This window comes from Trichechus manatus, unplaced genomic scaffold (genome assembly GCF_000243295.1).
Source record: "Trichechus manatus latirostris isolate Lorelei unplaced genomic scaffold, TriManLat1.0 scaffold00069, whole genome shotgun sequence".
Taxonomy (NCBI): Eukaryota; Metazoa; Chordata; class Mammalia; order Sirenia; family Trichechidae; genus Trichechus; species Trichechus manatus.
In genome coordinates this window covers 7,739,232-7,762,309 of record NW_004444005.1, presented here as the reverse complement: position 1 = coordinate 7,762,309, position 23,078 = coordinate 7,739,232, and the positions used below count along the sequence as shown (strand labels likewise).

Here is a 23,078-nt window from a genome sequence, read left to right as displayed (position 1 = left end):
CTTTCACCAAACCAACCACTCTAGTAAGTTTGCAACTATGTCCATATGCCTCTAAAAAACATATGGGGCATGAAATGCAAGAGTCTGGAAACTTCTAATCTATATCAATCCCTTCATTTTAGAAATAAGGAGAGTGGCCCAGAAAAGATCAGTGTCTAGGTGAAGGTTCCTTGGTCACCTAAAAAGTCAGAACAAGCACTTGGTTTCCTGTCTTCCATGATTCCTCTAGAATGTTCTCCTAGAGTTTGTCACTTGCTTGAGCAGCCTCTGGAAAGAAGTTTCAAGTGAATTCAAAACCTAAGTTAGAGTCAGGTTCTTCATTCCATCTTCAGTTCAAAATTATCAGAAGTGAAATTCATTTATATCTTCTTTCATTCAACAAATAGTAAACAGCCACTGTGAGTAAAGATGGTGACATTTTTACTTCACTGTAGAACTATTTAGAGAAAAACAGAACAGCTGTCACCCACATTCAATTTCCAGAAAAAAGAGTGTTCTGTGAGAGCATTCATCCAAACAACTGAAATCCTTTGCTATACTACCTCACGGAGTAACAGCTAATGTATAACAACACTGGCTGCAAATAAATACTAAACATACAGAACGATAATGATGACACACCAATGGGATGTGCAGCTGTTAGGATTGTTTTTCTAAATACAATGCACTCTCCATTCCAGGGTGCCTTATAAACTTGCAAGTAAATTCTCAACATTCAAAATTCATTAAACTTTTTATCAAACATGTGCAAGTATCAAATATCTACTCAAGGGAAACCAAGGGCTGCGACCCAATCATGTTCACTATTTCCGAGTTAAAAACGTTACATTTGTGATTAAATTCTTTCACAGAACTACTAGCTCTGTAAATTCAGAAAATTTGTGGTACTAGTGCTTCGGTGGTGGGGGCGGTTCCCACTGATCTAAAGCCTAAAACACCACAAGGATCTTTAGAGACTGTAATTAATACTCCAACTTTATGGAAAATAGAATAAATTATCTTGGCGTAAGGGAGGGGGCAAAAATACATTCTACCAAAGGCAGAAGGGAGCCCTGGTGGCGCAGTGGTCAAGAGTTCGGCTACTAACCAAAAGGTCGGCAGTTCAAATCCACCAGCTGCTCCTTGGAAATCCTATGGGGCAGTTCTACTCTGTCCTATAGGGTCGCTATGAGTCAGAATCGACTCGACGGCACCTAACAACAACGAAGGCAGATGGGGGAATAGAGAGTACATCAGAGAAACACATATTTATCTTGCAAAGAGAAAAGAAACTAGAAATGTGGTACTTTCCTAGACTCTCTACTTCATGTGCACACAGCATCATTACAGGCTGAGATCCCTGCCTCGTGTGCACGAGGCTATCAGGCTGGCTCAGGAGGCCTGGCGTTTCTGCCACTGCCTTCATTCTCTAATACCAGGGTCAGCCCACCCCAGGCAATGTCAGAGGCGAAACTCCCTGGTTTAATCTTGAAATTTATCATTTAAACGGGTTAAGGCAAAGCTAATGTTCACAAATCAAGCTGTGGATGCCAGAGCACCAACCACATTTTTACATCATTTTTCCAAAACAAAATGCAGGATGCTGCTTCTTCTCCCCTCCCTCATCTCTCTCTTTCACTCAGCATCTTCTTCATTTATCATTGATTTTAAAGTACATAAACTGTTACAGAGAGATCAACCAACGCCTGTATTACAATGTTTATACACCAAACAGAATAGGGTAAACCCAATCTAAGCACTCAAGAGAGTATGTGCAAACACACAATATTAGAGGCGGCAACTTCACTGGTATAAAAGATATTCCAAAAGTCAGGATTTTAGAGAATTTTTTTAAAGTGAAAACTACCTATGTATCTCCATGTCTATACAAGCACGCAATATCTAGGCTATACTCATAATAAGAATAAAATAAATTTCACAGACCCCAGAAAACGTCTTTATGCTTCACTGATTAACATGAAGAATTTGATTTAAATGTGCTCTGGAAAATGAATGTCACTCTCATTTGTTTTAAGACCTGAAAAATCTAAGCCATGGTTGTTTAATACAGCAATTTGGACCAAGTGTACAAAGCCACCATAGAAAGCAACTTTATTTCTCCTGTTCGACAGGCAGAGCCTGGACCCTTTGTGGCGCCTAGGGCGCGACATTCCACACTGGTTAAATGTGAATAATGGTGAGAGAAAAATATAAGCCTGTTGGTTCAATGTCAATGCTTCTTCTACTAGAAAAGGGGAGTTATAATCTCTGAAAAAATAATAGTAGCTAGGGTTTACTGAACGCACTCATGCGAGGCCCTAGGCTAATGGCCCTTCCGCACGTGCTATGTTCCCGCCACCCTCTGTTTAAGGCCACACTCTTTAGCAGGCAGCAGTTGTAAAGGTGATGAGCACAGATCTGGGTCTCAGAAAGAGCTGGGCTTGAGCGTCAGTTCTAACGCTGTTTGGCAGAGTGACACCAGATGTACTATCTAGCCTCCCAGCTTCACAGATATTCTGATTCTCCTGCTCTGGGCCTGTGGTAAGATGGTACTCCCTGCTCCTGACTCTGGGACGAACACACAACTTACTCTGACTACTAAACAGTGAGCAAAAATGATCTGTGTCACTGTCAGGTGGAAGCCTTTAAGAGCACCAGGCATCTCTTAATGTCCCTGCCTCTGCCATGGGGATGAGAGAAACAAGACATGAAGATAAAGTCTCCACCGAACTGGGTCCATTTTAGAACTGGCTCTAAAGTTAACAGAGCAACCTGCCCCCATCCCACCCACCCACACCTCACTGGGCAGGTAGAAAAAGTGAGAAATAAACTTTGGTTCTGTTAAGCCATAGAGATTTGGGGTTGTTTGTTTCAGAAACAGACCCTACACACTGTCTTGACAGACACCAAAGTCCGCGTTGTAGGATTATGCTCAGAATTAAATGAGATGATTTATATGAAGCACTTAGCATGGTGACCGGCACAAAATACCAGAATCTCCCAGAATAACAGAAGAGGAGGAAACAGTTCTCATTCACCGTAAGAGGTCAGCATTACCCTAACACCAAACCCAGACAAAGACGTTACAAGAAAGGGTGACTACAAAACAACGCTCACGTGAACGTGAGATGGAAAACCCTCCATAGAACATGAGCAAATTGAACCAGGCCATAGACAGAAAAGATAATACACTATATCCGGGGATTATCCTGGGAATGCAAGTCTGGCTAAACATTTGAAAATTAATTGCTGCAATTCACTGCATCAACAGGCTAAAAGAGAAAAACAGTATCTCAACAGATACAGACAAAGCATTGGACAAAACTGAATACGCATTCCTGGTAAAAAAAAAAATTCAGCAAACTAGGTACAGACGAGAACTACTTCTGTCTCATAAAGGGCACCTACAAAAGCCCTGTGGCTCACATCATACTTAATCGTGAAAGACTGAACACTTCCTCACTAGGACAAGAACAACACAAAGACGTCGGCACTCACAACATCGTACCAGAGGTTCTAGTAAGAAAGAGAAATAAAAAGCACACAAATTAGAAAGGGAAAAATAAAACTGTCTTGATTCACAGATGACATCGCTGTTTATGTCACAATCTCCTGAAAAGCTACTAGAACTAAGAAGTGAGTTTCACAGTGTCTGAGGACACATGCAGGTCAGTACACAAAATCAATTTTGTTCCTATATACTAGCAATGAACAAATGAAGCTAATCTTTTTTTAAAGTACCATTTACCACAGCACCAAAAACTGTGAAATACTTAACTATAAACCTAGCAAAATATGTACAAGATCTAAATGCTATAGCACTAAATACTACTAAGAGAAATAAAGAACACCTAGATAAATGGACACAAACACTGTTTATGAACAGGAAAACTCAATATTGTTTAAGTGTCAATTCATCCCACAGTCTCAGTGCAATCCTAACAAAATCCAAACAAGATTTTTGTACCATCAACAAACTGATTCTACAATTTATATGGAAAGGCAAATGATGTAGAAGAGCCAAAGCAATTTTTAAGAAGAAGACCAAAGTTGGAGGGCTCAAATGCCTTGATTTCAAGACCTACTTAACGCTACAGTCTAAGTCAGACACTGCGGTACTGGCAAAAAGAGAGACACAAAGATCAATGAAACGGTGTGAAGAATTCTGAAATACAGCCACACATATAGGGTGGGTTGATTTTTGGCAAAGACGGTACAAGGGAATTCAATGAGGAAAGAAAAGTGTTTTTGACCAACGGTGCCAGAACTAGTGAGCATCCAAATTAAAAAGAACCTTGATTCGTACTCAGTACATGTACAGAATGAATTACAGAATTAAATGTAAGAACTAAAACTAAAGTTCTAGAAGACAACTCAGAAAAAATCTTGGTGATCTTGGGTTAGGCAAGGATTTTGTCATTTCTCAGCTACAATACTGAAAGTTCGCTCTATAAAACCCATGTTTTAATCCTACGTATACTGTTTCTTTTATAAAATTATTGCCTTGAATCATTACAAACGTGTACTAAGATAACACAGAAGGGAAATTCCAACAGAGATTTTATTTATGGAAACACGACACAGGAAAAAAAATATTTTAATTGAAACATGTATCATTCACGAATCATGAGTGTTTTGGGTAATTGTAAACATATGCATGATGATTTTCCTTTAAAGCTACAACACTGAAATGTGGCAAAAATTTTTTCAAGCTTCAAAATGTAATTACTGTTTCTCACTGTTGGAGTAAGAATTTACAGACAAGCAAGGGGAAGAGACTAGAATGATCCATGTGACAATCGATTAGAGTTGAAGATATCAATAAGAACTCATGTTTAACTTAATATAGATAGTAACGTTTACATATAGAATATTTATAGGTAAGTGTATATACATGGCTTAGTACAAACACATATCTGTTCTTTCTCCATGTTATTGCTTGTATCAAGAGTCTGTTCATTTTCATTGCTGAGTGGTCTTCCAGTTCGGGTTATACTTTAAGAAACTGACTGGGGTTTTGGGTGAACAGACAACATTTTATAATTTTCCTATTTTAAAAGAAGGAAAGAGGTTCTCAGCATTTTTGCACAGAATGTCTGACTTGCAAGAAAGATTACTAGTATCAAGTGGAAGGAGCCTGTATAGTCCTTTAGAGGAGACTCTCGTATGGACCCTATGAAAGTCTCTCTCCTAAGGCACTGAGGACCAGGTGAGCCTAAAACGGCTGAAGGCCCAGGACGCCACCACTCACTTAACGAATTCAACCAATACTACATACCAAGGACTGTTCTACATCAGCACTGAGCAAACAACCTCTGTTTGCAAACAACCGACATTGTGACCCTTACGCAAATACCTTGCGGGGGAAGGGAACAGACAGCAAACAAACACAGAAGTGCGTTATTTGTGTAAAAATACATACTTTTTGGAAGCGATGAGAGCTACTACACGTATGAATAAAGGAGAGTAAAGAAATAGAGAAGTTTTGGGGGGAAACACTATCTAAGGAAAGGTGCTGGAAGGTCTCTCTGAAGACATGCTGGATCTGGAGCAGCCAGCCAGGCAAAGATCTAAAGGGAGACAATTACAGAAGCAATGGCAAGTGTAAGGATCCAGGAGACAGAACAAACTTGGGGTATTCAGAGAGAAGCAGTGAGACCAGCTGCCACTAATGAGCAAGGGAGAATGTGATTTAAAAAAAAAAAAAAACACCAGAAGGTCAGGTGTAGCCAGGCTATATACAGGCCGTGGTTAAGTACTTTTGATTTGCTTCTAGGTACAGACGGAAGCCATGGGAGGGTTTATTTAAGCAAGGGAATGACACAATTCAGAGTAAATTTTGAAAAGGTCACTCCGGCTACTGTGAGAGGTTAAGAGGGCAAGAGGAGAGGCAGAGATGAGTAAGGAAGCTATTGCAATAGTCTGTCTATGGAAGAGATGATGCCACCATGAGCTGTCACGGCAATGATGGCGTGAAGTGGGTGGCCTCAGGATGTATCCTGAAGATGAGGCCAATGAGAACATGTGGGTGACAGCAAAAGAGAATCAAGGATGACCTTTAGGTTCTGGGCCTGAGTAACTGGGTAAACGGTGATGCCGTTTACTAAGAGGATAAAGACTGCGGAGGAGTAGCAGCAAGTTTCACGGGAGGGGGAAATCAAAGTTTGGTTATAGCCTTGATAAGATCAGGGCTTCGAACCAGCTCGGGAAGGTTCAGTAACTGCCAACGTAAATGAGGGCAGAGTATGTGTTGCATAGAAACCAAATCTGTTACCCATCAGATTTTGATCCGAGTAGGAAACAAACAGCGGTGCCTCGCTCAAAGATGGCAGCCGACTGCATTGTTTTGAATGTGTGTTGCTCTCCACAGTCCTGCCAATAATCCAATCTCTCACATCAGGCTCCTGAAACTTTCGGGATCCATGCGGGAGATTGGATTATTGGCAGAACTATGGAGAGTGACACATTAAAAGTGGCGCAGTCAGCCACCATCTTTGAGCAGGGCACCGCTGTGTTTCCTGCTCAAGTCAAAATTCTATGGGCAAAAGATATGTTTGCTATGTAACACATACACTGCCTTTGTTTGCATAGGCAATAACTGAACTGTTCCAAACTGGTTCAAAGCCCTGGATAAGACTGTGATGCCAATTAGAAGCATATAACAGGAAGGTGAATATATTAAGTCTGGAGTTCAGTAAGAGGTCAAGACCAGAGATACAAATCCGGACATCATTGATTTAAAAATGGTATTTTAAACTGAGGAACTAGATGAGGTCACCGAGGGAATGAGTAATGACACAGAAGTAGTCTGAGACTGAGCCATGACTTCTTCTGCCAACTTCTAGCAGCCAAAGAACAGGAGTCACCAAGGAGGCAGGAAGTCTGTGAGAATGAAACCAACACAGATGAAAAATGACACAAGGATGAGACACAGAGAGGGGGTACTCATGACACCTTTGAAGCCCTGGATCCACTGTATTAAATCCAATGACGCTAGGGCTTTCAATGATGTAAGCCAATCAATTCCCCTTTGTGCACACAGTATCTGAATAGGCTGTCACTTAGATTCAGATGAATTATGCATAATGTAATGCTTAATATCTACTATCCTGCTAAGGATACAGTATCAAACAACACTGAATCTTGCCATGAGGAAGCTCCGTTTAACTGACAATTAAAATCAACACGGTGCATTAAGTATTATGATACTGGAGTACACAGGATGCCATGAGAGAAGAGAAGGGAGCAAAAGATTCAGAATACAAGAGGAAGGACAACTATGCTTATTTTCCTAATACCTTTATACTTAAGCCAATAGTAAAATTTATATGCATAAGGCAAGAATCACCCTAGAACCAAGAGGATATTCATCCGGGAGTAAAAATTTGTCATGGAAAATAAATCAACTAGATAATTCAAATGTTGTTGTTAGATGCCATCGAGTTGGTTCCGACCAACTGCAACAGTACTACAACAGAACAAAACTCTGTCTGGTCCTGTGCCATCCTCACAATCGTTGTTATGTTTGAGCCAACTGTTGCAGCCACTGTGTCCATCCATCTTGTTAAGGGTCTTCCTTTTTTTTGCTGACCCTCTACTTTACCAAGCATGATGTCCTTGTCCAGAAACTGGTCCCTCCTGATGACACGTCCAAAGCATGTGAGACGAAGCCTCGCCTTCATTGCTTCCAAGAAGCACTCTGGCTGTACTTCTTCCAAGACAGATTTGTTCGTTCTTCTGGGAGTCCATGGTATATTCAACATTCTTCATCAACACCATAATTCAAAGGCACCAATTCTTGAAGAAGTCTTCCTCATTCATTGTCCAGCTTTCACATGCATATGAGGTGACTGAAAATACCCTGGCTTGGGTCAGGCATACCTTAGTCCCCAAAGTGACATCTCTGCTTTGTAACACTTTAAAAGAGGTCTCTGGCAGCAGATTTGCCCGATGCAATAATTCAAATACAATCAATAAAAACAATGCTTTATTCACAGTTATAACTTCATTTTTATTGTGTGGCCTGCCTATCCCTGAAAATTACTAATATTTCTTATAATACATGACATAATAAAAAAGTAGAAGCCTTAGAGTTCGGCTTTCAATTCTGTCTCTGCTCAACACTTGTTGGGTGACCTCAGTCAAGCTGGTTTACCTTGCTCAGCGCTCAGGTTCCTCATCCGTAAAAGGTGGCAAAATACAATTCACAGGATGTCAGTAATGTGGAAATGAGGTCACACAGGAAAAGCTCCCAACACAGAATCAATGCAAGTTCATCTCCCTTTCCTCTAATGTGTAATTCAGCGCTGACTCTCACCTATTGGCTGATAACCTGCCAATCCACCTTTACTGGGCTGTCAGAATTGGATGAATTCAAATGCCAAAATTGAGCCCTTTCATTCATCCAGGGTTATCTAAGAGCATGAAAACATCTTTCAGACCTACAAACAAAGGAAGCCAACCTTTTTAGAAGACCATTATTCCAATAATTCAAACGGAGTCATGCCAAAGACCTTCTCGCCTACACTTTCCTGTGTCTGTGGTGTACCCAAAGAAAAAGACCCAAAGTTACCGAAACTTTATTCCTTTCTAAGGGGAAAAAAAAAAAAAGAGGAGGAGGAGGGGAAAAAAAAACAATAATAAACCTGTGGATTCTAAGACCATGTAGTTCTGTACTCGTTGTCAGCTATCCCACAGTGCTGGGGAAGGAAGGCAGAAAGTGGGTTTTCTCTCATTTTAAGTAATGGGTTCATATTTAACACTGAAAGTAACAATTTTGTTGAAAGCCTCTAGATTTTTGTGATCCTACTGTTTACCAAATGCAGAGTTCCTCTCACACAAATCAAAATATTCAGCACCTGGCTTGCTAAAGACATGAGTTAACCACTACTGTGCTCCATCTTTTTTCCTGTCTTAATTCCACTTGGTGACCTTAGATAACTTTAATTTGAACTACTCTGAATTACATTTTATAAATGCCTATTATGACCTGTTGCCTTTTATTCCATGCTGCTAAAAAATTACACACACTTAAAACAGATCCAAGGTAGTTAACAAATGAAAAATTCAGCCACAGAAAATTTCTCTCCGTAAGCTGACTCTGATGATTCATCCTGTCATGTTTATGAAATGCTTGCAAAATGATAAGAGATTTTCTAAGTTAAGCACATATTATTTTCATGTGCCAGCTTCTGTTTCTGTGAAAAGGCTAACTGAAATACAAATGAATGTTCAGAAAAATAAAAGATTGAAAAATTAGGTGTAATCTGAATAGCATGACAGAAGTTTATACTAAAAGAGACCAAAACTGATAAAGCTCATACCTCACCACTGAAATGCAAGTGGGACTCTCCCTGTGGCTCAAGGCTCACAGGTGCTTGAAACAAATGTGTGCCCTAACCACACTGGACATGATATGGAAAACATATACAAATACAGATTTTAAGGAAAACAGAGGACTATTCAAAGAAAATCAACTGCCAATTTAACCACCTCATATACAAAACCTTTCAAAAACACATGATCATTCCTCCCAACTCTGAGTAAAGGTTTGTGATGAAATAATAACCACACAGAATAGAAAAGCGAAAGGGCTCATGTACAGGTCCTGCTCTCCACTAAGTACCTCGGAGACTACAGAAGTAAAATATAACTCCTGCTCTGTGGAGCTGAAAATTCAGGGGGAGAGAAGACATAAGTGTGTGACAAGAAATTTAAAAATGAAAACTGAAAAACAGTTAAAGAGAACAACTATCAGTACACAAAAAAAGAAGAGGCCACTTCAGCCTGGACTAACTAAAGAGGAAACTAACTGTGCCCAGATCAGCCAGGTCAGAGAAAATTCTAATGTGCAAAACCCCATGAAGCTTACTTTGTGCACTAAATAGTTTCTCGACTTCAAGATAAAATGGCTTATGATTTTGGAAACTGCTTAAATGGGTTGAATTTTTTAAATTTTTATTGAAATAAAATATATTTAAACATAATACAGAAAAAGAGAGCAGATCATAATAGACATCAGTGGTTTGTCACAAAGTGAATACACCCATGTAGCCACAGCCAAAGTCAAGAAATAGAAACTACCTGATCCCTAGAAGTCCAGTTTTCACAAAAAATTATAAGGCAGGCATATAATGAAACAGGAAAGTATGGCCCATACACAGGAAAAAAAGCAATCAATGGAAACCATACCTGAGGAAGCCCACTGGACTTATTAGACAAAGACTTCGAATCAGCTATCTTAACTACGCTCAAACAATTAAAGAATATCATGTTTAAAGAACTAAAGTATGAGAACAATGTTTCACCAAACAGGGAATATCAATAAAAGATAAAGAAATTATAAAAAAGAACCAAATAGAAATTCTGGAGTTGAAAGGTTCAACAGCTGAAACAAAAAATTCAAAGCGGATGATAGATGTAAATGTAACACTAAAAACTATACAACTTGCAAAAGATAATACAGGAGAAAACCTATGTGACCTTGGGTTTAGCGATGACTTTTTTAAAACACAATACCAAAAGCACAATCCATAAAAGAAAAATAGAGAAGTCAGACTTCATTAAAATTGAAAACTTCCACTCTGTGAAAGACACTGTTAAGAAAATGAAGGAAAAGTGATATACTGGGAGAAAATACTTGCAAAACACGTATATATAAAGGACTTGTATCCAAAATACACAAAAAACTCTTAAAACTCAACAATAAGAAAACAAACAGCCCAATTACAAAATGGGCAAAAGATGTGAAGGCACCTCAACAAAGAAGATATACAGATAATAAATAAGTATATGAAAAGATGCTCAACATCATTTTGTCATTAGGGAACTGCGAACTAAAACAACAATGGGATACCACTAATCTCCTATTAGAATGGCAAAATCCAAAGCACTGAAAACATCGAATGCTGGCAGGAATGTGGAGCAAGAGGAATTGCAAAATGGTACAGCCTCTTTGAAAGACAGTCTGGCAGTTTCTTACAAAGCTAAACATCGGCTCACCATGCTAACCAGTAATCATGCTGCTAGGTTATTTACCCAAATGACATGAAAACATATGTCCACACAAAAGCTGCACACGAATGTTTATGGCACTCACAGCTGTCAAAAACTGCAAGTAACCGAAGTATCCTTCAGTAGATAAACGGATAAACAAACCGTGTGGTACATGCATATAATGGAATATTATTCAGCAATAAAAAGAAATGAGCTATGACTCTATGAAAAGACATGGAGTAACCTTAACTGCATGCTGCTAAGTGAAAGAAGCCAGTCTGAAAAAGCTACATACTGTATGGTTCCAATCATATGACAGTCTGGAAAAGGTAACACTACAGAGACAGTGAAAAAAGATCAGTGGTTGCCAGGAGTCCAGAGGGGGAGGGATGAACAGGTAGAGCACCGGCCATTTTTAGGGCAGTGAAACTATTCTATTTGATACTGGTGGACTGGTTAGCAGTGGACTGCGTTAACTATTTGCACCACCCAGGGACTCTCCGAATAGGATAAATCCAAAGAAATCAATGCCGAGACACATCATTATTAACCATCTGAAAAGACAAAGAAAAAATCTTAAAAGCAACCAGAGAGAAATCCCACATTACCTCTAGGAGAAAACACTGTGAATGTCAGTGAATGCACCCATCAACCTCTAACTTTCAGTGAGCCACCAACTGCTGCCACAATGGCCTGATCTGTATACAGGTTTCCCTGCTACCTGAAAGTAGAGCGTCCCATGAAACCTTTCGTATGTGAAATGGCATAAAGCAAAGAAGCAATTATTAATTTATACAGAAAAAATTTTTGAGTGTTCCCAGACTCAAAAAATTACCTACCAAAAGTCATACCAAATAACACATAAAACCTAAAACACCGCTAATATACAGTAAAAACAGAAATGATATCATAAATAAATTGAAATAAAGCATAGATGCTCACAGACACAGTTCAAAGCTATGGTGGCTGGATGCGGAGTTGCTGAGTATAGTTCCCAGGGAAGGAGCCTGGCCAGCACAGAGACGTCCCCTACCTGGGACACAGGCCCTGGGGGTCACCCCATTCCCGGGTTAGGGCTGCCACCCCCGGGTCACCGCCCTCCCTAGCTCATGTGTCCACAGTGTCCAGCATCCCAGCGTTCCCAGAGGGACTGGGCACCACCCCCCGCAGCCCAGGGATGTCCAGGGCTAGGTGGAGAGGGGGCAAAGTGAGGGCAGAGGCTGCAAGGTGCCTGGGAAGAAGCCAGGAAGGAGGGGCCAAATCAGCCGCTCCCCTCCACCCTCACTGGTGCCTGGGATCAAGGCCCGCAGAGAGGCTGACAGGCGGCAGACGGCACATGCTGGGGGAGTGCGGGCGACTGACCTCCGCCATCGGTTCCCTCTCCTAGGGGGAGGGGGTGGACACCAGCCCCTGGCTTCCTACCCAGACTCTCTGGGAGGCTGGAGACTCTTGCCCCGCCAGGAGCCTGGAGAGAGTGGGGTGAACAAAAGCATGGTGGGGAAGGGGTGTGCTGGAGGAAAGAGGGGTCGCCACGTAGGGAGGGTGGCTGAGGACCATGGCAGGGAGCAGCAAGAAGCCCTAAGGCTGGAGGTGGGGACGATGCCACTCTCGCTGCTCGGGGTGCGCACTGCTTCTTTGACGGCTCGCTGCAAAGCAAACCCTAAATGCTATTCTGTAAAAGCAAACTCCTCTGGATTTCTCTCAGCAAAAACAAGCACTAACGTAGGTCTTTCGTGAAGGTGAAGCAGCATAAAGTCAACTTGCAGAAAGCAGCGTAGACCTGGTACTCCGAAGATGCCTTGCACATATAACACGGTCTTTTATTCTTTTTCTTACACTAGGAATGTCCTCCCTTCCTCCTCAGCACCTTAAAAACTCCCCTTATCCTTTAAGGCCCAATTCAAACCTCCCCCTCCTCTTTCACAAAGACTCCACTGAGTAACTTTTGTGATAAGTTATGAGTTACTTTTCAATTCTTGTATCGTAATTTAAATTTCTACTTGTGTGTCTTATCTCCCTGGGACTGTAAGCTCTTTGAGGGTAGCCCCTGACAATTTGCAAAGCACACAACCGTGACTAAATTGACATGACAAGGATCTGATTTTTTTAGAGACAAATGAAAAACATAATTTTTTAAGACATCTACAAGGAAAGTGATCTGTCAGGATGTTCTTAAGGAATCGCATCTTTAAAAAGATACTTACGGCCATTCTGACTCAGGCTGCTTTTGGTGAGCTTCTATGACACTAATCGCAATATTGAGGGTTTCTTGCAGTTCGTTCATTCTTTCCAGATTAAGGGTTGTGAACATAATCATCGAAGAGTAGGCAACAATCTTTTTGTCATGATGATTTAAGCAAGTACTTCAAAATAAAGAAATGAAATTCTTAGCACAATTTAGCAACATGATAAAATATGATTATAACACAAATAATAATTCCACTAACAAATTCAGTACATACTGATATTTCTAATAATTTGATAAATAATTACAACACTCTGAAACAAGTACATTATATACTGTAAAAAGATCTAATTCCAAACAGGAAAATATAAAATTAGTCACAATAAAAACTATGCAACATTAAAGTTGCAGTTGACTTATGACTTAGAAGCAAAAAGCAAAATAACATTTGATCAAAAAAAAAAAAAGACTAAATTATTACATTATATAAAGCAGGAAAACGCTCATTCTCATAAAAAAGAAAAATCAAAAGATAAAAAATGACAACTCAGTGACTACAGGCATCCATGATAGTTACAAGGGACAGAACGTCTAAGTCAAAAAACAGAATTTGGAGTCAAGATCCCCACACAAGTCCTGGCTAATCCACCTCTCAGCTGTGTGACCTCAGGAAGGTCACTAATTTATCGGCTGTCGATTATATTATGGGTCACGCACTATGACAGAATTTTTTTTCTTTCCATTTAAACTTCCTAATATTCTTCTGAGGGGATGTATTATCCTCGTATTGCAGATAAGGAATGTGGAAACCGAGGCTCAGAGGGACTAAGTAACTTTACTTCCCAGGGCACAAAGCCAGTACCTGCCAAAGCTGGAATTCACAACTGGTTACATTTGTCTCACAAACACATGAAGAGTGAAGTCACAACATCTCCTTCCATGTGTTTTCTGATATAAACAATGAAATGGAATAACAAGACCTTCTCCACCTATCACACAGGGCTTTTGTGAGGACTGAATGAGATAACGTAGGTAAAACCACCACATAAACTGCCAAGATTTCCCTGACTGTCCATCCTGTCCTTGCTCATGGGGCCTCTCCTCTTTTTCTATGATACCCTGGATTTATCCTAGCCATGTTGGTTATTACACTGTTATGTACTTGCCTGTTCATTTTCTTCACCCACCAAAGCATAGGCTCTTTTGGGGGTAAGGAAGGCATCTAAGTTACCACAGTATTCCAACTGACTCTACAGCACACAACAGAACAGAAGCTGGAGTACAGCAGGTGTTCACAATGTTTTAAAGGAATGAATTCTCAAAAATAAGTAACTGCTCTTTCTGTAGCCTGAATCCCATAATTATTTCCTCTACCCAAGTTCAATTACTGTTAATCATAAGGATAACAGGCATTTATATACCTTCAATGGTAATTATTTGCAGGAATCTGAGAGCCAATTACGGACCTCAGAGCTAGAAGTGACATTAGACACCGTCTGATCCTAACACCACACCTATAGGTGGGCCCAGAAAAGCTATCCAGCCAGAGATGGCAGCGCACTATTTAGGCAGCATGCTATTTAGGAAGAGTGGAGGCTGTGGACCCAGAGAGAGCCTGGGACTTATATCCTAGCTATGTCAGTTACTAGCCATAAGCTTCAGTTCCCTCATCTGTCAAAACAGGGACAATACCACTTCCTTTGCAGGGTTGTTGTAAAGGACAAGGATAATATACACAAAATGCCCAACTCAAGGCACTGGGACAATAGCTGCTGCCACCACCAAAGTCACCTCATTCCCTGGCAACAGAGCCTGGATTAGAGGCCAGTCCTCCCATTCCCACCAGTGCCTTTTCTTTTACCTGCCCTGCCTCCACTATCTACTCACGTTTACCTCAGTGTTCAATTCTTATGAACCAACAGAGCCGGCTGAAAAGAAGGAGAAGATCACCAGGAAAAGTAACTTAATCCAGCCTGGCTCAATGGATCTGTTACGCACATCTTACATCTCTCCATACCCACCAAAACACACAGCACTGTGCTAAGCATATAAAAAATGCTCACAAAACAGAGGACTAATTAATTTCCCATATTTCTGCCATAATTGAAGTGTTTTACATTTTTTTCTTATAAATCTCACTATCCTTAACATTACACCTGCTTTAACCATAACCTTTGTTTTCTTAATTGAAGTAAAACTGATCGACAACGTGCAGAGCTCAATGAATTTTTAAGATATGCCTACAGCTATGAGACCACCACCCAGATCAAGACACAGAACATTTCCAGTACTCCAGAAGACTCCCTCGAGCCTTCTCCCTGTACCGCCCAAGAACAACTCCTGTACTGGCTTCTAACACCATTGGTTAGTTTTTCCTGGTTTTGAATTTCATATAAACGGGATGATGTAACCACAATCTTTTCGGAAGTTAGAAAAATTCTCATCAATATACTCACAAAAAGAGTTCTGGGAAAGCATGCGCCCAAACAACAGACTGGGATTCTTCATTTCGTGAGGCAACGTTGCCTAGAAACTGCAGGCCGCAGCGGAAAGCTGAGAATGTGCCAAAGCAAAAACAAAAGTTATGTGATTAAAAAAATATTTTAAATACACAATGAATAAATATATCTCAATAAGACATATTCCCCATGTTATGAAACAGGAAAGTTTCTATTTTCTTCTTTGAACTATAAAGGTCTCTCTCTACAACATAACTTTTGGCAGTAACTTTTGGCATGATATTAATATTTAAAAGCCTCACCAAAACAATTTAGTCTACACAAAATTCATAAACATCTTAAATAAAATTGTTAATGCAGACACAAAAACACCTGTAATTACACTGAACATAACTGGAATATGAGCTCCAATTAAAAGACAGTGACTCTTACACTGGATTTTGGAAAATGTAACTACATGCTATTTAAAACAAACATACCTAAAACTGTCAAAATATTGGGAGTTAAATCAAGGAAAAAAGACGCACTGGGCAAATGCCAGCCTAAGTAGGAAGTCACAGACCAGTTAAAATTAGACATAATAAGCTTAAAGGCAAAAAGCATTATTGGAGATTTCTTTAAAAAGGGGGGGAGGGTCATTTCAGAATGATTCCCTAGGTGTACCAACTGGTTAAGCGCTCAGCTGCAAACCAAAAGGTTGGCGGTTCAAGTTCACCCAAAGGTGCCTCAGAAGAAAGGCCGAGAGACCTACTTTCAAAAAATCAGCCACTGAAAACCCTATGGTACACAGTTCTACTCTGACACACCCGGGGTCACCATGAGTCAGTCGACTTGACGACAACTGGGAAGCAATAATGTTCTAAGTGCTTTACATGGACTCTCTTCTTTAATTTTCACAGTGAGGTAGATATTATTGTTGCTGCTGTGTGCCGTCAAGTCGATTCCAACACGTAACAACCCTATAGTATTCTGCCACATGAGGAAATGCAGGCACAGAGCAAGCACACTGCCCACGTGAAGCAGCTAGTGAGGCATCCAGCCAAAACCCAAGCAGGCAGTGTGACTTCAAAGCCAGAGCTCTTGACCACGACACTGCACTGAAATACGAGAGCTGATATTTGGCCAGTTCATACTGGTATGGTGATGTTGATTACTAAAATATTAAAACACTTCTGTACTCTGCGGTATACCGACATTGCCTCCCACTTGAGTGCCCACCCCTGCCCCAGTTCCTTCCTCAGGACATACCCCCCATAACTAAAAGGTCAACACCTGACCAAGCTTCCGTCCACCACGGCCATGCCCCTGCACTATGAGTGGCATCTAGCCCAAGGGCTCAGTGCCCACGCCCTCTGGTTAACACTAGGGCCAGGGCACACTCCACGCAGAGAAAATGGCACGCACAAAGGTCCTGAGTGGGAAGAGGGGGACTATTCTGTAGAACGACACACCAGCGTGAACACAGCACCAAGAACACAGTAGTAAGGTCACAGGGTAATAGTAACAAAAATGGTAACTAACATTTACTGAGTGTTTGCTCCATGCCAGCCACTGTGTTCTAATTGTATTATCTCATTTAACCCCATAACAATCTTATAAGGTAGGTATTAATGTGATCCCCAGTTAACAAATGAGTGAACCAAACCTCAGAAAGGTCAGGTTACTTGCCCAAGGTATTACAGTTTTAAGTGGGAGAACCAGGCCTGGCAAAACGGAGAGATGGCTCTCCTCCGGGACAGGAATCAAGGCTAATCAAGGACGGTAAGGTGCAAGAAGAGAGGATGAGCTGAAATAAAAGATCTTGCCCCGATTAAAGGACTTCCCACCAGGAAGCTACAAGAAGACATTCTTAGGGGCAAGCGAATTACTGAAGTCCCTTACAGTTTCTAGGTCTCTGCTTTCCTAGAAGTGACAGGCTAGGCTGCTGATCCAGCCCCTGAGCTCCTGACCTTTGTCACTAGAGTTTCCCAGGCCCTGGTGCCTTTGGGCCCTGGTGGCACAGTGGTCAAGAATTTGGCTGCTAACGAAAGGTCAGCAGTTCGAATCCACTAGGCCGTCCTTAGAAACCCCATAGGGCAGTTCTAGTCTGTCGTATAGTGTCACCACGAGTCAGAATCGACTTGATGGCAACAGATTGGGTTTTTTTTAAATTTTTTTTTAATTGACTTGGCGCTCACTGCCTGAGCCGTCCCTTCAAACTCTGCCACTTCATCCCCGGCTGAGCACAAGACAGGCTCCTCACCCCAACACCTCAAAGACAGAGTAGTTGGAAGGATTAAAGAAGATGAGGTGTGTAACGTGTCTGAACTGTTCATTCACCAAGCACAGCAACGCAACTGATTTCTCAAAGAAGAGTTGCAAGATTGCTGTCAAAATTCAAAACTTTGACATAAAAAAGGTATGCAAACAAAATAAGCCAAGAGCCTCAAAACTAAGTTACTATTATAATCTAAACCAAAGAAGCAGGATACAAACCTGCAAGTCCATGTTCATACCCATACATGCACACACTGAAAAATGACCAAACAAAACCCAAGTGTTTGTCTTATGGAGCCTGAGTACAGTGATGATTATTTTTCTTCCTTCTACCTTTTTGAGTTTTTTTTTTAAATTATTCTGTAATGAAATTATAAAAAACTTTTATAGAAAAAACTTCATTTTTATTCAGATAAGCCACAGTTAAACAAACACATATATTCCTACTGAATATTTTAGAACACTAACACTCAAATCCTTGTACAATTTCATTAAACACACACACACACAAAAAACAATATAAGTAGGTCTGAAAGCCAGCTGACCCTACAAATTCATCAGGCAACTACAAATTAGCACTCTGAATCAGAACACAATTCTGGAAGGAAAAGGTTTAAAGATGTCCCGGAAACAAAGTGAAAACTCCAGACAAGTAAAAATGACAGTTTATTTTTACCAAACCAGTTATCAACTGATCTTTATGTAAATACTGCAAACGTTACAAAGCTCCTTGAAAATCCCAACATTATTTTTACGGATTAGAAAAGAATAAAAGCCAAAAATAACACCAATAATTCAATTAAAATAACTCAGGCTTGTGTTTACATAAATTTGATGAGCATAATACATTCGTCACACCACTGCAATTATTCTCTGAAAATAATACTCTAAATATTATTTTGACAATGTAATTACAGTTCTTACCTCAAGGGTGGTAACAAAAAACTGGCACAGATACCCTGCTAAAAGTCTATCCAGAAAAAGGTTCTCACACAGCAACAGTGAAAAGATGGTACAGACACTTTATTAAGAAGTAGAATACTTGTTACAAGATTACATGTATTAGGTTTGAGCAAACACACTATAAAAAAATGTTAAAGTGTCATTGTTGAATCCAAATTTCATTGTTAAAATCCAGATAAAAGTTAGTAATTTCACTAGCTCCTTTTTTCAAGAAAGTGGTGAGAAATACCCCTTAACTTCATTTTTGTTCTTGTCTCAGTAATAACAGCTTTCCAATTCTGTCCATAAACACAAGCCAACTACTCAATATTGATACAACTAAAAACTTAAAGCAGGTCTAAATAAATGAAGAGATGGTCCATGTACATGGATTGGAAGACTCCATTATTGTTAAGACGGCAATTCTCCCAAAATCAATCTATAGATTGAAAATAATCCCCACCAAAATTCCTGCTGCCTTTTTTGCAGGAATTGACTACCTATCAGGTAGTCAAATTTGTATAAAAATGCAATAAGACCCACAAGAGCCTAACCAATTTTGAAAAAGAAGAACAAAGTTGAAGGACTTATACTTCCCAATTTCAAAATATCCTATATAAAGCTCGTCATCGAGACAATATGTTACTGTCAGAAGACAGGCACGCAGATCAAAGGAACAGTATTAGGAGTCCAGAAATAAACACCCACATTTATAGCTTATTAACTGTCAAAAGGATGCTGAGGTAAACTGATGGGGAAAGGACAGTCTTTAACAAGCGTTACTAGGACAACTGGATATCCACATGCAAAAATATGAATTTAGATCCTTACCTCACACCAAACATACAAATTAAAAGAAAATGAATCACTGCACTAAAGCGGTAAATCTATCCAACTTTTAGAAGACACGTAAGAGAAAATCTCCATGACCTTGAGTTAGGCAGAGTTCTTAGATATAACGCCAAAGTACAATCCATAAAAGACAAAACCGGATGCTCAGTGCTGGGGATAGCAACCAGGATTGAATGCAAATGGGCACCAGGGTCCTTTGTGAGGTGATGTTCTAAAACTGGCTTGAAGTCATTTTTGCACGACTCTGCGAATTTACTAAAAATCATTGACTCGTACACTTAAAGTGAATAAATTTTACGTAATTTATGTAAAATGTGTCAATGTATATAAATTATGTATGTAATGTAAATAATGCCTCAGCAAAGCTGTTAAAAATTAAATTGATACAACTGCAACTACCTAACGTCGCCAACTCCGAATACGCCTGACGTCGCCAACTCCGAATACGCCTGACGTCGCCAACTCTGAATACACCTGACGTCAAACAGTCTGTAGGGATCTACTTCCTCTGATGGGCAAATATCAATGAAGAGCCAAGCCACCAACCAATAAATTTACTCATCAATGACAAACTGTTCCACAAAAGCCCCTACGAAATCTGCTCTTTCAAATTTTGTGTTAGATCATCTACTTGCAGCAGTGAAAAGAATACACCCAATCCTCACTTATCAACATGGTTAGGTTCCAAAGGTCATTATTCGAAAACAGAGGATTTTCCCTCCTGTTTTCAGACCATCCATTTGTCCTTTTCTTATTACTTAGAAAACATAATCATAGAAATAATAATAGCAAAGTTTACTGATGCGCTCATCACTGTGATGAGTCCAGCTATGGATTGTTCCTCTGCGGAGACGGAGGTTTGGAGGACACACAGCTGGATAAAGCCAGGCTTTGTGACTGGCGGGCCCACGGCTTAACCACTTCACCTTCCTCCTGTGCTGGGTCAGAGCTTCCCTCGCAGAGCCACCTCCAGGGCTCTACTCTCACCCCTGCAAGCTCTCTGTTCAGGATCCTGGAGTCTGCTCGGCCCTCTGGGCTTGGCCAGTCACCGACTCGGGGCTTCCTGCCCTGGCACTGGGAGCCTGGCTGCACACCCAGCCCCACCGAGAGAGGCTTCAAGCCCAGTGTAGCTCACTCTGGGGTGTCACTAAAGTCACACGTACTTCTTCCCAACACCCTCTCCAATGCCTCTTTCTTTCCTCCCTTCCAAGCCCACAGGAGTCTTAAGCTACAGGGCCTCAGGCCACATAGGAGCCGGGAGCCCAGAACACGTGCCTGCTGGCTTGGTGCTGCAGACACATCCGTCCAGAGGCCATGGCCACGAAGAAGGCCAGCCCCATGCGGCAGCTGAATACAGTGCCCCCACTGGCAGGGGGGAGCACAGGGCGCAGGGCAGCGCAGCCCAGCTTCCCGCAGGCCACCTGGAGATCCTCCTCAAGGGAGGGGACGCTCCACAGCTGCTGCCATCAAGCCCACCACCTCATTAATGCGCAAAGTAGTCAAATAGTATATTTTTTTACTGTTGTCATAAATGCTAAATGTCAGATAATGAGAGAGTCGGTAAGTGAGGAGTAGGTGTTAATATTGTGAGGAAGAAAAAAAACCATTGCCATTGAGTCGATTCCAGCTAAAAGAATCATTTATGACATTTTGTTAAAACGAAATATCAAATCATTTGTAGCAAATCTGAGACAGAGCAAAGAGAAAGGAAAATGGACTGCGGGGGACATGGAGTCAAGGGAAGGTACTTTAATGGCAAACAGGAGAGCGTGTTCTATGCTGATGAGAATGATGGCGAAGCAAGCGAGGGAAAAACTGATGACGCGGGAGGAAGGCTAATCTCGGAAGAGCTTCTGAGTGGGCGAGTGGGGATGGGCTCCAGCACACACACAGGGGGCTGGCTCCGCCCTCATAGTGATTTAATCCCAGCGTTTGTACAGTCCTTCCTCTCTGCTTCTTTATTTAGGAATACATCATTAAAAGAGAAACCCATCTCTGCCCACCACAGCTCTTCAGCTCCTGCCAGCGACGCACTACCCGCCACGTCGTATTTTCAGCAATTATGAAACGCGGTACATTCCGAGCTGGCTTACTGAATCACCATGCCACACACAGACTGCAAAACAGCTGCCTTTCCACAACACAGGGAAATATGTATTTTATTGCCGATTTTAATCCCCCAATTTTGAGGACTAAAGATTCTGTTTTAAAAATTCTAACTCATAAAAAAAGACTAGACTTACTGGCCTGACAGAGACTGAAGAAACCCTGAGAGTATGGCCCCCGGACACCCTTTTAGCTCAATAATGAAGTCACTCCTGAGGTTCACCCTTCAGCCAAAGATTAGACAGCCCCAAAAAACAAAACGAGACTAGTGGGGGCACAGCAGTCCAGGGACAAGGGCTAGAAGGCAGGAGGGGACAGGAAAGCTGGTAATAGGGAACCCAAGGTCAATAAGGGACAGTGTTGACATGTCATAGGGTTGTTACCCACTGTCATAAAACAACATGTGTACTGTTTAATGAGAAACTATTTGTTCTGTAAACCTTCATCTAAAGTATAATAAAAAATAAAAAAATATTTTAAAAAAGATTCTGTTTTATTATAAAATAGTTATAAAAATACCTTTAAATATATAGTACCTTAAAAACATTTTACAACTAAATCCTACACTCTATTAATTTTTTGAAAATACTCAAGAAACTACTGTTGTTCAAAAAAACTCACAGCAAACACTTTCTGTATAAATTCCTAGATGAGGTAAACAATTCAAAAAATAATTACCATTTCCCAAAGGAAGATTTCTAAATCAAAAAGAAAGACCCAAGAATTTTAGTGAATGAATTTAAAATAAAAACACTAAGAAACCAGAGAACAGAATAAAAAGTTAACCTAAGCCAGGAAAACACCTCGAACACCAGCGTTTTAGCCCATTTCACCTCTGTGCTTCAGTTTCTACACCTGTGAAAAGAGATATAACTTGCAGTTCTCTGTCGACCTACCACCAATGTTGATGCTAGAAATACAAGGAACAAAAACTTTCCAATAAGTCTAGAAAAACTTCATGATCTTCAAATTAGGAAACTTGGTTTTTCTCTTAATCCTGTATCAACAGCCACTGATAAGACAGCAATCAGAGCAGACTTCCCTTTCTGTCTTAATACATAAAACCCATTGCCGTCGAGTTGACTTCGACTCATAGCAACCCTATAGGACAGAGTAAAACTGCCCCGTAGGGTTTCCAAGGAACTGGTGGATTCAAACTGTCGACCTTTAGGTTAGTAGCCAAGCTCTTAACCACTGCACCACCAGGGCTCCACTGTCTTAATACATATTCAATTTATTTATCATTCTTAGTATCTGGCTCCCCTCACTGGAATGTAAGCTCCCTGAGGGCACAGATTTTTGTC

At 40.7% G+C, this 23,078-nt stretch overlaps 1 protein-coding gene across 1 annotated transcript in view; it reads right to left on the bottom strand.

Moving 5' to 3' along the window:
- Positions 1–23,078, bottom strand: part of ATXN10 (ataxin 10) — a 207,959-nt gene that overhangs the window by 149,561 nt on the left and 35,320 nt on the right. The window contains exons 4-5 of the mRNA XM_023734618.1: positions 15,616–15,712; positions 13,179–13,337 (exon numbers count right to left, since the gene is read on the bottom strand). Of these exons, the coding sequence (XP_023590386.1) occupies positions 13,179–13,337; positions 15,616–15,712 (256 nt within the window). The remainder of the gene's footprint in view (positions 1–13,178; positions 13,338–15,615; positions 15,713–23,078) is intronic.